Here is an 18,352-nt window from a genome sequence, read left to right as displayed (position 1 = left end):
CTATAAAAATATTTTCTATCCTCATAACGAAGTAATTTTCCCCCCAAATCATTTTAATTTCTTAGAATGGTGCTGTGTTCTTAATGATCTGCAGACTGAGGGTGCAGTCCTATCGGGTTTTGTACACAAGAGGGCTGTTGAATATACAATACACACGCATACACCGATTTTGGATCATTGTGCTGTTTGCTCTCGGCCCCGCCCACTCTGGCCTCAGTTTGTATCACAAGCATGTCCCATCTCTCCGAGGAAGCTCACAGCCCCCAGCAGGGTCACCGAAGTACAGCCAGCAGCCTATTTGAATAAACACCTTTTCTATTGGAAAAGTCACAGACACTTAAAACATAGATTGCCTACATCTGCTTACCCATGGCCATGGCAGAGCTGAGTCGTTCTGACAGAGACAGTATGACCCCCGAAGACAAAAAGATTTACTCTGCAGCCCCTTATAAAAAACGTTGCTGACCCCTAGCCCAAGAGATCATGAACATACAAATTGGCTTTGCTGCTTATACCAGGTTAAGACGAACTACCCCAGGTAAATCTCTTATTTACACTTAAGCCAGCTGACAAAAGTGTCCTTACAGGCCAAACGCCATGGTTAGGAAGGGAGTCTGGATGGGAAGAGTTTTTTATTTTGTATCCCTGAGGCTTCCTAGGGGATTCAGGGTTCACAGATGAAAGAGAGAATGCGGCTAAACACACAGAGCACCCTCGGATGGGGCGCCGACACACACAGGCAGTTTTCATAAGCATGTACCCCTTTGCTGTGTCCATCTAGAATGTTCTGCTTCACGTGTCTGGCTGCCTAACTCAGACCACGAGGAGGACAAGAGACTCCAGGCCAAGGCCTGGTACTCACTATGTGAAGCTGGAGGAAGTCACCAAGACCCGGTGCGCTGTCGATGCGAACCAAGATGCCATCCTTCACGGTGGTGCTGAAGCCCACGGCGAGGCGGTCCGAGCGCGTGCTGGGCCTGTCGTTGGCCGGCCAGGTGTACAGGATGAGGCCTCCGCTCTTCCCGAAGATGTACGTGGCGCCCGCTGCAAAACAAGGACAGAGGGACCGTCAGGGCGGCGAATCGCACATCGGCAGATGTAGGCAAACGGCCGAGACGCTGCAGACAGCTGTGGAGAGGAAACGCCCCGCACGCCCGTATTTGGTGACTGAGAGGGATGACATCCCAACCTCCAAAGGCGGCTGTCACCCCAAATTAAAGATGCAGGCACAATGAATTAATAACAAAGCAGATGGCAGCGAGCGACATTCTGAACATCTCCAGTTCCTGCTGCCTCATGGCAGAGGGCAGTTGACGGGTGGTGTCTGAGCACTTTGTACGTGTCACTTAGCTCTTGGGATATTCTTGTCCGCAGAGTGGGGAGCAGTTCCAGAGATACCACACCAAACTGAAGGCAACCTGGAGGGTCCAGAGGCCTCATCCTTCCATGCCTGGAGCTCTACACCCCAGAGAGAAGAAAGTGTGACCTCGGGAAACCAACGTACATGACTAACAGAATAGGCCCATTTCACTGTAATGTTGCTATAGAAGAGATGATAAAAATTAATTTCAGAGGCCTTTGGAAAATTAGCTTTATTATTTTCCCCAAGCAGTGGTGTTTCTGTGGTATAATATAACGTACGTTCCACCCTCTTTTCCAAACTAAATTTCAAGAAGAAGATATAAGGGACAGAAAAAATATTCTCAGTATAATGATAAGTGATGTTGTCAATTATGACTAGTGAGTTTATCAGTGTTTTTCCCATTATTTACTAATATAACTTGTGTTTTTACTATTATTAGTTATAAACCCAGGGGTCAGTAAGAAGATATTAATTTAAAAATACTTAGAAAGCAAGCAGGACAAAAAATAAAGGAAACATTTGCGTCTCATAAATTGAAAACATCTGTTTTTATTAAACAACTTTCGAAATTTGAATTTGAGGAAAAGCATTGCAATTTGGTCACCAGAATAGAGGGCATGCCTGCAGGTCCCAGGCTGGTAAGTACGTGTCGCACAGACTGTACTTCCATATACTATTCATCTCCAAGTTCAAAGACCATTTGGGATCAGCTTGTCTCCTACGTTTCCCACCGAACTTGATCCAATCCTCAAAAATATTTGAAAGCAACATGAGAGAAGCATTCCGATATCTTTAGCATTCACTAAAAATCTCCAGCACTGGCCCACAGTTTACAGAGAATATCGGGTTGAAGGATGTTGTTTGAAGAAGCAATGAGTTATGCAGCTCATTTAGAAATAATAAAGTAAACTGCTATGAGGCTAGAAATAGGAGGATATGTCATGTGTCATCGTTTTTTAAGCACTAAGCCAAATTATACTCTGAGGCACATAAAATCTAATTTATTATTTTTGAAAGGTCACTATTCTAGCTGCTTCAAGATGCTCAGTTTGTATATTGCATGTAACATAACATTATTTTCTTTCTGTGAATTTCTCAGTCTGTAGCAGACAATGTCTGAAAAGTCCTCCAATCATCTGGGGAGTTTGGGCTTGTGGTGTGGAAAGTGTATGGTTAATTCTAGTTGCAAAACAATGTTTGCTCCCCACCATCCGCAAACATGCTCAAAGCTTCTTAAAATTAGAAATATGTATATAATGATTTACCCTTGCTATCTCTCCGTCTGTGAAGAATTTAAATAATTCCCTTTCTGTGGATGATTACAAATGTCATCACCACTACCTTTAATCTTTATTTGGAAAGCTGAAGGTTACTCAGTGATTAATGTATAGAATCACCAAAAATGCAAATCAGCCCGTGACATTTTGTGACAATTTATAAAATACCTTATTCTTTCCTAAGTAAATAAAACCATTCAAGAAAGCAAAGCTAACTGAGAAGAAAAAAAGAAGAATAACAATTTATCAGAGAGAAAGTTGTAACTATCAACTTCCTCTAAAGCCAACATTAGACTGTGGGAACAGTCTGACCCACTGAGCCACAGCAGCCGGGCAAGAATACAGTTATACAGTTTCTTGATTTCTTTTATTTATTGTGTCACAAGCCACCCCACCCCCCCCCCACACACACACCTGATTGTGTTGGGGTGGTTATAATAGTATGGCCTTATATTTTCATAGCATTCAGTGGTTTTCAAATTGCTTTCTTTGCGAGTATCTCATTTGATACCTCTTCCCCAATATATTGAAGTATTCAAAGCAATATTTTGTTACTGTTTTAGTAAAAAAAAAATAATGGTGACTCAAAGAGATTAAAAGAAAAGGTGGTGGTGCTGAAGGTAGAACCAGAGCTTCCTCCCTTGTCCCCGCCCTCTTCTTCCTGCAGCTGGCTGTCCTGCTAACCCAGGAGACAAAGCTTCCCTAAGGGGTCCCCTGGAGACCAAGAGCTCACCAGGAGGAAGGGAGGGGAAATAACAGATGGAAAAACTACACACAACAAAACCTCTGTATTGCAGAGGGACCCACTAGGGAGCACTAGGTCAGTGATAAGTGATACAGATTTTACAAACAGCCCTGCGATGCAGTCCTCGCATGGATGGTTTATTGTGATCTATTTTGTCTACTCGGAATTTTTACAAATAAACACCAAAAACAATGATAAAGTAGCCTTAAATAAAGCAAAACAGAAGGGACTGAACATTAAGGAAGAGATTTCATCAGTTTTAAAGAACATCCTTTATCTTCGGCGAAGAAATAATCAGATTTACTGCTCGGCTTATGTAGAAACTGACAACATTGCCTAAGAGTTAAGTATATCAACAGGGACAGCCAGGCAACACTTCTTAGACAAGGCTCCAGCAAGGTGAGGACTCCCTCCACATGGGGAGTTTCTTCTTCTCTCTTGAAGAAATAAGGATTAAAAACAAAAATCACTAAGCCAGGAAAAAGAAAAAGAAAAAAATAGAGGCAACATTTCAGAGAATGTCCCAATATTCATTCTAGAAGGAAGATTTCAATTCAAAGACTTCCCAGCAGAATCAGTATTGGTTCAGTTCAGCAGAAAATCTGCTTGGTAATACTGGAATTGAAACTTGTGCACAGAGTGAAGACATTATATATTGTATCCAATGCCAAAGTTTCCCTAGGAGCTGGTGGGAGAAAAGGACAAAACCAATAAAGTTCTACCCATTCTCCCAATTTCTTAATGAGTAAAAAAGTCCACCATTATTTAATTCGGTGATAAGTATCATTAAACACACACACACGTTCTTCTTAGATAATTATATGTTATGTGCAAACCCTGTTCCTGCAAATAGGCTTGGTTAGACCATTTCATGGGAATGTTATCATGAATTTTCCAGGGAGTCTGCAGAGACACGAAATAATTGTGCTTATTTCTAAATCTGATACCAACTATTGAGAGGAATCACCGCTGTGATTCCTTACATACACATACACATGCACAACACCAAAGTATGAGTAAAATAAAATCACACATAGATTCTGAACACACTCAGAAGTGATGACCAACACATACATCATGACTCTGTCTGACTCTTAGAAGTAATGATAGTTTCAGAAACACATTTCAGCAGAAAACTTGTTTTAAAACTTATTTTTTCTCATCAGATTTAGGGTTCCTCCACTAGGAAAAGGAAGATAATTAGTGATAAAGAATATGATGCTTTCCACATTGAAGTTGATCTAAGTATTAAGCTTCCAAGAACACAATTAAATTCCCCTTTGCTTAAAAGAATTATCATAAGCTTATTGTTTTTCCTTTGGAGCAATTATTTCTTTCTCAAACCTTTGGTAGTACTTTACAATACTAATTATAATACTAACGATAATACCAATGTTAATACTCAAACTAGCTATGTGTATGAATAATTTATTATACTGGCGAGGGTGAAAGTAGGTTTCCAGTTGTTTGTATGAAAATAGACAAATAACACAAATAAATACTACAACAATTAATAAATGTTTGTGTTGTCTTTTTCCATACCAATAACTATAAATCTACTTTTGCCCACCCCTGTATATTAATACTATATAATATAGTATACGGTGTAATATTTCAAATTCCTACATTTTTCACTTCAGATATTGTTGCTGTATCAGTTTATTAGGGCTGCCCTAACAAGGTACAACAAAATTATTCCCTCACAGTTCTGAAGGCTAGAATTCCGAGGTCAAGGTGTCAGCAGTGCGGTTGGTTTTCTCTAATGTCTCTCTGCTTGGTTTCTAAATGTCTGTCTTCTCCCTGGATCCTGACCTGGTCTTCCCTTTACACCCATCTGTGCCCTGATTTCCTCTATTTATGAGGACACCAAGTTATATTGGACCAGAGCCCATCATAATGACCTCATTTTCACTGAATTACCTCTTCAGAGACACTATTTCCAAATACAGTTACATTTTGAGGTATTGGGAGTTATGGCAACATATGAATTTGGAGATGACACAATTCAGCCTGTAGCCGAAGCTATCTCAGTTTAAATTTGAGGGAAGCTATAAAATGACTTACCCAAGATCTAATGGCATCAGGAAATCCATTCATATCTAACTTAATGATCTCCACTCTTTTTGTTATGCCAAACTATATCCCTAATAGGCTTACCTGTGTGTCTGTGGGAATGGGGATGATGACGGAGAGAAGAAAGAGGTAAGATAGAAAATCCGTTCCCTCACAATGGACATGGCAGTATAGGGCTGATTGTTTATTTTATTAAATGACAATGGTTTGAGATGAGGCTGGTCTCTGTAAAGTGTATGAGGCAAGGTCAGACAACAGGTGGCTACTGATTCATTACCCTACACCCATCAAACTCTAAATTCTAAAGGGTGGACTCTGATAAAGTTTGTTTCAGAAATGATCTCATAGACAACTTGATTTCATTTTTATATCCAGCTAGTTTCTTACATAGCAAAACAAAGTAAGTCCTAGGAAATTACACAGTATGCAGGTTTAAGAAAATAAATACTAAGTTTTATTGTCAAACAACATGAAAACCCTTCTGTACCATGATCTCCTAGAAGGCAGGGCTTTTTAATTTCTCTCTCTCAACACTGTGAATGCTCAGGAAATAAATGCTGTTGACTTAACCAATAAAACATGGCTCATCTACACTTTCATATCTTCATACTGTCAATTAGGCATCATCTCATTAATCCACCTCAACTTTTTGTCATTTAATCTCAGTGTGGAAATATTCTATAAATACCCATCAATTCAGGTTCACAATATTTCCTATGATGCAATAGGGCACCGCTTCCAGTTTATAAAAGAAATGTGGCCCGGCTGGTGTGCTTCAGTGGATTGAGCATCAGTCTATGAACTGAGAGGTAACTGGTTTGATTCCTGGTCAGGGCATACGCCCGGGTTGCAGGTTTCATTCCCAGTAGAGAGCATGCAGGAGGCAGCCAATCAATGTTTCTCTCTTACATCTATGTTTCTACCTCTCTCTCTAAAAAAATCAGTAAATGATTTTTGTTTGGTGAATTTTTGACAGGCTCAGATAATAAAATCACACCCAGTTTTAGTCAAATTGTTTCACATTACCCCTCACTTCCTAAATCACATCATAGTCTCTCTCTCTCTCTCTTTCTCTCTCTCTCTCTCTCCACACACACACACACACACACACACACACACGCGCACACACATGCACACACACACACATAATGTTCTGTTTTACAGAACATTAATTAAGTGCAAAGACCATATGTATACTTGTCCTTAGGCAAAATATAAACGAATGTAAAGAAAAAGAAAATCATCATTTTATAATTACTCATCAGTCTTTTCTGTATTATTTTTTAACTCATTCCTTCTGATGACATCTCATGGGACATAGTTAGAATAAAGGGACGGTTCAGAGCGTATTCACCTGCCTCCTTTTATTCCACAGGTTTGAAATACCTTCTCTAAATACTGAATATTCTCTGAAAGAGAAATACAGATGAAGAGTAGTTGCTTATTTCCAGTGCTTTGATTTAAATGCCTCATATATTCAGACTGCACACCTTCAAGGGGCCAAGTAGACGTCTATAAACAGATGCCTTTGGTATATCTGTGACTCTAATTCATAAAACATTATTTCCCTGGGAATGTTGACTAATATTTTTAAGGATAATGACTCCATGACACATGTATCTATTATAGAACATATGTTAGAGTTTGGCAAAAGAAAGAAACTTCAACTAGTGTGGTCCATTCTCCTATTCTATAACAATCACTTATCTTTCCCGTGCCTCAGTTTCCACATGATGAAGGTGATAATACCTCTCTTACTCATTTCTAAGAGTTGAAGTAAAGATCAAACAGCTATCATATACACTATACAGAACTCTAGAAATTGTTTGGTGTTTCCATTTTATGGCGATCACCTAAAAGGGAAGGAACTCCCCCAAAGCTTTGGCACTTGCAAGAGACTTATGTTATTCGATATGCCCTGCATATCATCCCTCTTTGCTTGAAATATTAAGCTTCTTCCCATGGAAATTACTATTTTCTCCCATTCCAATCATGTGATTCAAATGAAAACTGCCAATTCCTTAACATAATTTTTTCTATACATACGGCTAGATTGGCTAAGGTGTGAAAATTAACCCAAGTTGGACCAACCAGAGGACTTCACTTAGTGTTTTGTAACCGGGACCTAGAAAAACACTCCATCAGCCCCTGTGTGATGGAATGGTGTGCACACAGCTGCATGGCCACATTTCCAATAACGAGGAAGAAGCTGGTGGGAAAATAAACCCTGACCCAAAGAGTAAAGTCAAACTGTTGAAATTAGAGCACGTGTAAAGTTGATCATGTTCTTGTTGACAAAGAAATCCTCAGTGATTTCCATAATTGGGCTAGGAAAACACTATATATATTTTATAATGTATGTATGTGTGTGTGCGTGTGTGTGTATATATGTGTGTGTGTATATATATATATATACACACATATATATAACTATGTTATATAATGTATATAATATAGTTCTATAATTAGGTTATACTATATAATATATTCCTGGGTAACATTATCACTCAATCATCTTAATATTTTTGTTATGGTAGTTGGGAGTTCTTCTTTTTATGTCAACCTGTAATTACTATTATTAAAATCACTATTATTAAAACGAGTTATTAATTTTTTATTGAAAAAATATTCTAAGCATTGGGGTTTTGTATTTCTCTCTCTCCAACCACAATAACAAAGTTCTATAAAATATCTTGAAATATTTCAACCAGAAAGCTACAGAAAGAAAACTATAATTTTTTGAGGACATAAAATATGATAGATAGATAGATATAATGTTACTGGACAGGCAAAATATGACTATATCAACAAGCTGTGAATCTTAAAGGCACTTATAAACAGAACTCCAATTTCTTTTGAAGGTTCTTAAAGAAAAATAAGCATGTAAGAGTTGACAAGAAAATTTTAAAAGAAAGAATAATGAAAGGAGATTTGCTTGAACAGACTTCAAAATTTACTAAAATGTGATTATAGTCAAAGTAACCTACCTTTAGAAGAAAAATAGAGCACTTGGTTATTAAAAGTGAAACGCAATAGTATGTAAATGTCAAAAAAAGTGTCAAGTACTTTCCATGTACTAAGAACACTGTGTATAATACAATATGATCTGTGCTGTAGTAGAGCTATGTTCAAAATAAGATGGAAATCCCTAGGAGAGCGCGACCAGCTTCAGTAAAGACTTGTTCTACATAATGATTATATATATAAACATAATCACCACAATACATTTAGTCAGCATACATCACATCGCAGTTATAATTTTATTTTCATATGATGACAACTTTTAAGATTTACTCTCTTAGCAACGTTCAAACATACAATGCAGCATCATTAACTACAGTCACCATGCTCTACATTGTACCCCTGAAACTTATTCATCTTTAACTGAACATTTAAACCTCTTAACCTCCTTTATTTACTACCCCAACCCTCATACCCTACCTCTGGCAACCACTAGTCTTTTCTCTGTTACTAGCCTATTTGAGGGGAGTATCTTTAGTTTCCAGATGTTAGTGATATCATTATGTGGTTATATGTCAGTAATTATGTTGTCAGATGTTAATATAATGTTCAGTGTCTTAATCCCTTCACATTTTCACCCTAGATATACCCTCCTCTCTGATTAAAAAAAAAAACAAAAACTCAAAAACAGACAACAATATGCTCATTACCAGAGAGAAATGGGAGTGGGGGGAGGCAGGAAAGGGTAAATTGGGGGGAAATGGTGATGGAAAGAGACATGACTTGGGGTGGGGAACACAATACAATGTACAGATGATGTATTATAGAATTGTACACCTGAAACCTATATAATTTCATTAACCAATGTCACTCCAATAAATTCAACAAAAATTGTTATATGACAATTATATCTCAATAAAACTAAAAAAATACCAACCTTGTGAAAAATAAGATAAGAATATGTCAAAGGAAAAATAAAGGCTTGTACTGAGTCTTGGGTTGAAGGAGCATTTACTTTGGGAGGAAGGATGTTCTACTGGCAGGCCATGGGCAAAGATGTGAGAGAATGCCATGTACTTTGGGAATACAAATGGCAGCATCTCTTTTTGGTGATGTGTAGGCTGAAGAGCTAAGAATAGCAATGGCTGGTCTGGAAAATAGGCTAGTAAGAGCTGTGCAGAGTACTGAATGCCACATTAAAGTATTTAAATCTTAGTAGACAAACTAGCATCTTAGTAGATAAGCCAGTGTTTTCCTTATAGTATTTTTTTTCTTTATAGTAACAGAAATATTTCAAGGATTACATCTAAAATTAAAAAAAAAAAAAAATGTGCCTGGCCGGTGTGGCTCAGTAGTTGAGCGGCATCCATAGACTGAGGGGTCCGGTTCGATTCCCAGTTAGGGCACATGCCCAGGTTTCAGGTTCGATCTCCAGAAGGGGGCGTGCAGGAGGCAGCCGATTGATGTTTCTCTCTCACATCTATGTTTCTCTCTCTCTACCTCCCTCTTTCTATATTAAAAAAAAATAAAAAAAATAAAAACATAAAAAAGAAATAATTATTTTCTACCAAATATTTTTTTAAAACTTTCTAAAACACGTAAGTTTTATTTAGTGACTATATTAACATCCCTCCAATATAAAAGATTGGAAGAATGATTTTAATGGTTAAAACGTTTGAACGTGACTGCTTTGGTCATAAAAAAGTACGATCTTACCTGTGTTTGAGGAAAATAGTTTTGGCTGTGATGTGAAAGACAGAGGAGACCAGAGTGTGTCCACACCGATCTAGATGGGAGCCACTGCTCTAGCCGGGAGGTGCACAATGTGAGCTCAGGTGGGGACAGAGAGCGTGAGGAATGAGAGAAAGGACTGGATACTGAAGAGGTGAAGAGGGAAAGGACTCGGTGATCCACTTGATACTTGGGGAAGAAAAAAGGGAGTAGTTGACATTGGTTGAAAGTATTCAAGTTTGGGCAGATACAATTGTAGAAGAAAAGCAGCGCAGCTTACAACGTAAAAATGATCATTTTTATGTTGAGGAGTTTTGTGTACAGGAAGGATAATGGTTCAAGGGTTTGGTTAGAAATCCAGGATTGTGAAGGACCAGTGCCAAGATGGGAAGCCCCAAGTGAGACTGTGCTATTATGTCATCATAAAACGTACCCAGATCCTGCTCAGCCAGCTCCCAAGGACATAGTATTTGGCATTTGGAGGACCTGAAAGATGGACTTGCTGAAATAATACCCTTTGAACATATATAGCTTTTTGCCTTTCTCTCAGGTCTCCATTTATAGAAAAAGATAGTTTGCATGTGGTTGTAATCATAATGTTACATAATTTTGCATCCTTTCTCTATCATAACATTAGAACATCTCTCGATATTATTTGATTTGTTGTTTTTATTTTTTTGTTTTCTTTTTTTATTGTTGATATTACAAATGTCCCCCCTTTTTCCCCATTGACCCCCCCTCCTTCCTTCCCACTCACATTCCCCTCTTGCTTCTACCAAACTAATGTCTGTGTCCATTGGTTATGCATATATGCATATAAGTTCTTTGGTTTATCTCCTCCCATCCCTCACCTCATCCCTCTGAGGTTTATCAGTCTGTTCCCTACTTCCATGACTCTAGATCTATTTTGATCATCAGCTTGTTTTGTTCATGATAATCCATGCATAAGTGAGATCATGTGGTAGTTGTCTTTCTCTGACTGGCTTGATTTGTCCTTTTAAAGAGTCACATTATATTCCACAAGGTGAAGGGTTCTGACCTAGCAATTCTGTCCCACTGAGCCCTTAAGCTATTTGTCTGATGGGTGGGTCCAGCTTGGGGGGGGGGGTATGATTTGATTTAAGAAGACAGAATATGTGGTAGAATAAAGAACTTTAAATTTCCTTCACTTAGTACATGGACAAGTGTAACATTTTAAAAAACGCTCACATCAAAAAACAGCTTCCAATCCAAGTGCACATGGCATTGTCTGATTCTTTTCTCATGACTGATCTAATCAGAGGGCCTAATATAGAAAAATAGTTTCTCTGATATATGTATATGAATGACAAATTTTCATTCTTCAGATAAAATAAGTCTCTAGGAACATTTGGCCAAATTGTTTGCTGTTCTTCAAACAAAGGCAGTCCGTAGCCAAGGGTCACATAAGACACCACAATGGATCAAAGTCAGCCCTTGGTGGTCAAAGCCATTTTTTATTATTCATATTATTCATTCAGCAAAACTTATCAATGGACAAACACATCATTGCATTATTAGGCAATATTTAGGTGATTAGTTTACAGTGTACTTTAAAAAACTGATTTCCAGGCTGCCATCAACAAATCATCAAACAACAAGTGTTGGTGAGGGTGTGGAAAAGAGGGGACTCTAGTGCACTACTGGTGGGAATGCAGACTGGTGCAGCTACTATGGAAAACAATATGGTGTTACCTCAAAAAATTAAAAATTGAACTGTCATTTGACCCAGTGATCCCACTTCTAGGAATATACCCTAAGAAGCCTAAAACACCAATCAGAAAGAATATATGTACCCCCATGTTTGTAGCAGCACTATTTACAATAGCTAAGATCTGGAAACAGCCCAAGTGTCCATCAGTAGCCAGATGGATAAAAAAGCAGTGGTACATATACACAATGGAGTACTATGCAGTTGTAAGAAAGAAAGATCTCTTATCCTTTGAAACGACATGGAGGGACCTGGAAAGTATCATTCTAAGTGAAACAAGCCAAACAGAGAAAGACAAGTTTCATATGATCTCACTTATTTGTGGACTATAATGAACGTAACAGTCTGAGGAATGGGTTAGTCCCAGGGACGCGGAAGTAGGGTACAGACTGACAATCCCCTAAAGAGGGGGTCGTGGGGGAGAGATAAACCACAGAACTTATATGCATGTATGCATGAACAGTGGACATGGACAACAAACTGGGGAAAGGGCAGGGAGGGAGGGGGAGGGGGAATCAGTGAGGAAATGAGGAGAAACATCTGTAACAAAAATTAATTAATAAAAAATAAATAAATAAATAAAATAACAAAAATAAAAATAAAAAACTGATTTCCTCTAAACACATAAGCTCCTCCTAATTCTCTTCATCTTTTGTCATCTTGAACAGCTCAGTTAATAGCTTCTATTTTTCTTCCTTTGTTATTTTTAACAAGACATTTGCCCTTTGCTAATGTTTGATGATTCTTATCTCACCTTTCTAATTAAATATATATGTGTGTGTGTATATATATATAATATATATATATATTTTTTATCCTCACCTGAGGACATTTTTTTTTATTTTTTGTTCAGATAGAGTGGGAGGGAGAGAGAGGAAGAGAGATAGAGAGAGAAACATCGATGTGAAAGGGATACATCGAGTGGCCACCTCCCACATGACCCAACCAGGGCCAGGGACTAACTGCAACCAAGGTACTGCCCTTAGCGGAAACCGAACTCCGGTCTCTGGACCGCAGGCCAACGATCCAACCACTGAGCCAAACCGGCCAGGGCCTAATTAAATATATTTCAAAATCATCCTTCATCAGTCTGTCCGTCTCCCCTTGGCCCCTCCCCATCCCTTGAAAGTGTGCCTACCCCTTGGGTTCTGATGATAACAGCAATTTCTTACTTATTCTTCACCCTGGACCTTGTGGGCAGTGAAGAACAAATAAATTGTCCTGCAGTCATCAGGTTCTGGAGTGAAGCACTTCCTACACCTGGCCTTACACTGTGCTTCGTGAAGCCACACCGCCAGTCTGCAAAAACTAATTTCCCAGGCCCTCTCTTAGTTCTAATATGATAACTCTAGCAACGATTCGACAGTGCAGATATGACATTCTGCAAATAAACAGCAGTCACTGCCATCAAAGCCTAAGGATTTGTTATGATGGATATATTCAGATGCACCAGCCTCTTTTTAGAAAATACAATTTTATGAAAAAAAAAAAAAAAGCAAGATAATTGGTCTTTAGCTCTTGCAGTAAACTTAGATAGCACCTGCCATATTTAAATTAATACAGTGCTTCTCCCTGTTCGATGAGGCCTCCTGATTAAGTCAGTCATGTAAGAAGATGCAGACGCGGCCCGTGTGCACTCAGATTAGAAGATGTACTTTGTGATGCGGGTATTTCCTTTAATAATGTGAAACGTGTCCATCTGCTAAGTAAAGGAAATGGAAAGTCCTTTATTCAGCCACATATCCTGTCCTTATCTCTCCGCCTCAGCTTCGGCCTCACATTGTGTCGCAGAGGTGGCAGGTTTATTGGGCCCTGGAAGATTCTCCAAAGCGATGACTTAGTGTTTGAAGCCTCCGTGTGAACACGGGCCTGCCTGCCAGAGATCACACACACCTCGCTCTCGAGGATTTATTCCCTTTCCCATTGTCCCCGTTTCCTCCGACTCCGGCTGCCACGGTGCAGATCAGGAAACTCAGAGGACGGCTTTGCTCCTTTTAATCTCTCTCAAACCAGCAGCGAGAAAGATCAGACTCACATGGCTGGAGCTGATGCGAACCGAACCGCCTAGGCTGGCGTTGCCCTGGGCCCGCCCACTTCCGGAGAAGGGCCCCTCCCAGGGGGCAGATCAGGCTCAAAGGGTCTACCTGCACAGGAGCCTCTGTGACCTAGAGGCAGCACTGGGGTGACCTCTCCAGTAAGAAGGGAACACATGTCCTCAGAAGAGGGTACTCTTACTGGTCACCACCAGGAAAGACCCAATTTCCCTAATTTACCCAGTTAACTTGACCCCTTAGTAAGTGTCCCAAGTTTACTTTAAAGTGAACATTCTTCCTAGTCATAAATTTGGGGGAGAAGCCCACAAACAATAGGGGTGCAAAGATACCTTGTGTAACCCTGGCCAGTGTGGCTCAGTTGTTAGGGCGCTGACCCTCACACTGAAAAACTGCAGGTTCCATTCCCGGTCAAGGGCATGTAGCTGGGTTGCAGGTTCCATCCGAGCCTTGGTTGTGGTGTGTGCAGGAAGCAACCAATTAGCATGTTTCTCTCTTAGATCCATGTTTCTCTCTCTCTCTCTCTCTCTCTCTCCCCTCCCCTTCCCTCCTTCCCTTCTTTCAACTCTAAAAAATAAAAATAAAAGTGTAAAAAAATAACCTTCAATAAGGATTAACAACAACAAAAAATAGCTATCTTGTGATTACTGTATAGAAATCACAGTGATAGATCATGTCATTATATTTTTAATTATCTGTATTTCAAGTGAAAGATGATAACGCATGTTGTGCTGAACCTTACTGTCCAGCAGGGGTCAGGGGTTGCGTGGGTGTCAATTCTGAGTTCCCTGAAGGCATGGTGATGTCATGAGCTTCTTTGTGTCCCCATGATGGCTAAGTCCCATGCCGGACACATGATATCCTGTGGCATAGAGCTAGGAAGAGAATTTGAAAGCCACGGTTTGATCTCATTGTTTATAGATGCAAAAACTGAGACCAAGAAGTTGCAGAATTTGTTCAAGGTCATGGCTGATGAGTGGCAGAGACAAGTTAGAGTTCCTCTCCTGAGTCCAGTCCAGTACCCATTCTATAGTATTTCTTGCTGCCTCCAAAGTACATGCTTAAGAAAAATGTGTTTCTTGATCAGTTAAAAGGGTTAATTCATCTGTTTGCATCCTGTCACGTCAGGTTACTGTTTCAGTGCAACAGGCACTATGAAGCAGGTCTGAAGTGTGTGCATGTGAGAGAGAATGGGGGGAGGGAGGGAGAAGTTCACACGTCGTACCCTCTGTTACATTAGTATTTAGTCTGCATATATATGCTTTATCGTGTATATAATGATCTGAAGCCTTATATTTGAATACATAAAATAACATATCACATATAAGGGAGTCCTCTTCTGATTCATTATTCTTAGTCCATGAGGAAGTGAGACAGAGAGGTGAACATATCTGAAAAAGTTACAGTTCAATCACTACAGAATCTAAGCCCAAGCTGGAACTTCTCTGTTCCCTGGAAAAATGATCTACTTTGAGCTTTACAGCATCTTCCCCACCAAGTCCTAAAGTCTACCACAGGGGACTAAGCAGTGCAGTGCTAGTCCACAGACCTGTGCAGTTCCGACGAGTGTAGGGCCGGCGCCACGGTGCTCCTGAATCCAACACCGCTCTCCTCGGGAGGCAGAGATGAGGGGAGGTTGGAAGGGTGAGCTACAATCTGAGTAGGAGCTCTTTAAAAGCACGGTGCAGCAGGAAAGACAAGTATAATGGCTATTTAATCATCTTCACTAAGAAGTGCCAATTCTTTAGACTCGTATGACATTCATGAATGATGCAGGAGGCAGACAGGACCAACACAGAGCCATTCCCTGAGACAGACACTTCCAGGGAATTTATGCCCCTCCCCCCAGGCTCCTAGGCTCAGTTATCATTTGTTCTGGGAGAGAATTTACAGTCTCACCAGCAACTCCTTTTACCTTACTCAATAAAGTGCTTATTTTGATATACGGACTGTGATTGTTTAAGAACAACTATATCCTTGGAAATTCATGTGCAGTGAGCAGTTTTGCTGGCTTATTTTCCTTCACTTCATGCACTTTTGTCATTTTCCAGGTTCTACAATCTAGAGGACTTGGACACAAGTCTCTAAATCTCATGATCACCTATAGTCACACACACACACACACACACACACACACACACACACACACACAGAGTACTCTTCAACATCTAAAAGCCCAAATGCTGTTTGGATTCACTGTGAATGAAATAATTCTTTAGTGTATGACTGTATGCACTGTTAAATATGCAATAAGAATCTTATTCTGTATCCTCTATCCACAGTCAATCTGTCTGTAGATAGTGAGTTGATATATTCACAAATATTTGTTAAGCTCCTACTATATACTAGGTACTTTTCCAGGTGCTGGGGAGACAGCAGTGAATATTCAAGTCCTTGCCTTGACAGAGGTGATACTCTTGCAATGATGGCAGAGTAAAGACAAACACATAGATTGACAATATAACGTCTGGGAGTTTTAAGTGCTAATAAAGCATGATAAGGGATAATTGTGTCTTGAGTTGATGGTAAGTGTGACCTGAGAACAACAGAAAGGATGCCATGTGCCTTCCAAGGAAAGAAATTTCAAGGCAGGGGGACCAAGGACAAAGGATTGAAGAAAAGAATGTATTTTGCAATCTTGAGAGATGGCAAGGAAAGCAGTATGACTGGAGCGGAGGGCACAAGAGGGGAGTGGGAGAAAGACATGACTGAAAGGGCAGAGAGACCAGGTCACACAGGGCCTCACATGAAGTACCTCACGTGGGAGAGGTCCTTGTCTGATTCTACTCTGCGACGACCACACAGCTTTCTATGGAGCTCTGTGCATGCATTTTAAGTAGGACACTGAAACAGACTGGAGAGGAAGGGATGCAGGATGCAGAGAGGCCTCAAATTGCTGTTGTAGGAGAAATAATCGAGTGAGCTCAGGTTATTTAACCAGAAGCCCCTGTCATCTTTAACTGCACAGGATGTTATACAGAAGAAGAACTGTGCTTTTCAGAAGGCAGAACCAATCGTGGCAGGCAGTACACATTTCATCGCCATATGTGTTCCTGCAAAAGTCAGAGAGTTGCTTTGCAGGGATGTGTGCAGGTCCTTTCTAGATGGTTCCAAAGGAATCTTTCTAGCAAAAGAAGACTATGTGAAACAGAAATGTTGAACTATGGTACAACAAACACATTGACCCAAATCAATCATTTAATTTTTCTTGCTGAATAAAATAGAACTGCCCGGCCCATGTGATTCAGTGTTGAGCGGTGACCCATGGACCCAGAGGTCACCGGTTTGATTCCCAGTCAGGGCACATGCCCAGGTTGTGGTCCCGATCCCCAGTGGGGGTCATGCAGGAGGCAGCCAATCAATGTTCTCTCTCATCAATGTTTCTATTTCTCTCTCCCTCTTCCTTCCTCTCTCTCTCTCTAAAATCAATAAAGAAAAAAAAAATAAAAAAATAGAACCAGAGGCATGGAAACATGAAATAGACTGATGACTCTCAGAGGGAAGGGGGGGCAAGGCAGGAGGCGATTAACCAAAAAATTTATATGCATATATGCATTGCCCATGGACACAGACAACAGGGTGGAAAAGGCCTGGGGCAGGGTGAAAGGGGGCAATGGGGGAGAAAAGGGGATAACCTCTGTAATACTCTCAACAATAAAGGTAACTTTTAAAAAGTAATTTGCCTTTTTAGCAAACTGCTGCTACTTCTTGGTTGAGAAAATCAGTAACCGTTTTGGGAATCATAAATATTCTATAAAGACGTATTTTCTCTACAAATATTTTAACACAGTTGGCAGAAGCATCCTTGAGGGCTGTATCCTCCGGATATTTTTGGTCTTGAGTCCATCTTCTAGGAAAACCCTAATAAAATCATCCATTCAAAAATATTCCTTTGATCACTAAAATAGCAGCCAACCACAGCTCCTTATTTTTTTATCACGAAAATCCCAGAAGTGGTGGGAAGTCAGCAGGCTAAAAATGGTCCTTCCAAATCCTGGTGGACAGGCAAAACCATTTCCTCCTATTAATTTTCCAGTGTCAAAGCTTTTCTTTCTTAATGGAACTTAATCCAAAGGCAGCAGTCATAACGAGGGTTAGAGTTCACAGACAGGGGAAGCCGCCAGCTAAGACATTTTTCCTTTTCAAGGAGCTTCAGAAAGGTCTTCTTTGTTATTGCCTCACTACTTATTAACAGGAAAATAAATATTCACTGTTATATAGAAGAGTTCACTATAAAGAAGCTAATTTTAAAGTACTTTAAAGGAGTGAAAGTATTGACCAAGTATGTTGGAATAAGAAAAGAAGGAAGGGAAGGAGGTAGAAAAGAAAGAGGAAGAGAGAGAGAAGGAAGAAGACAGGATTAAGGGGCTTCTTGTAAAAATCACAAAGTAATTCCTCTGCTATATTCTGCCTAAACTACAG

The 18,352-nt window shown here is 39.8% G+C and overlaps 1 protein-coding gene across 7 annotated transcripts in view; it reads right to left on the bottom strand.

The window, feature by feature from the left end:
• The window catches only part of NRXN3 (neurexin 3), a 1,496,329-nt gene that overhangs the window by 370,290 nt on the left and 1,107,687 nt on the right, over window positions 1–18,352 (bottom strand). For all 7 annotated transcript variants that reach the window (XM_036267618.1, XM_036267616.1, XM_036267617.1 and 4 more), the window contains one exon: window positions 863–1,044. In XM_036267618.1, coding sequence (XP_036123511.1) covers window positions 863–1,044 — 182 coding nt within the window. The remainder of the gene's footprint in view (window positions 1–862; window positions 1,045–18,352) is intronic.

The sequence above is a fragment of the Molossus molossus genome, unplaced genomic scaffold (assembly GCF_014108415.1).
Source record: "Molossus molossus isolate mMolMol1 unplaced genomic scaffold, mMolMol1.p scaffold_m16_p_1, whole genome shotgun sequence".
Lineage (NCBI taxonomy): Eukaryota > Metazoa > Chordata > Mammalia > Chiroptera > Molossidae > Molossus > Molossus molossus.
This window is presented reverse-complemented; position numbering and strand designations above follow the sequence as displayed.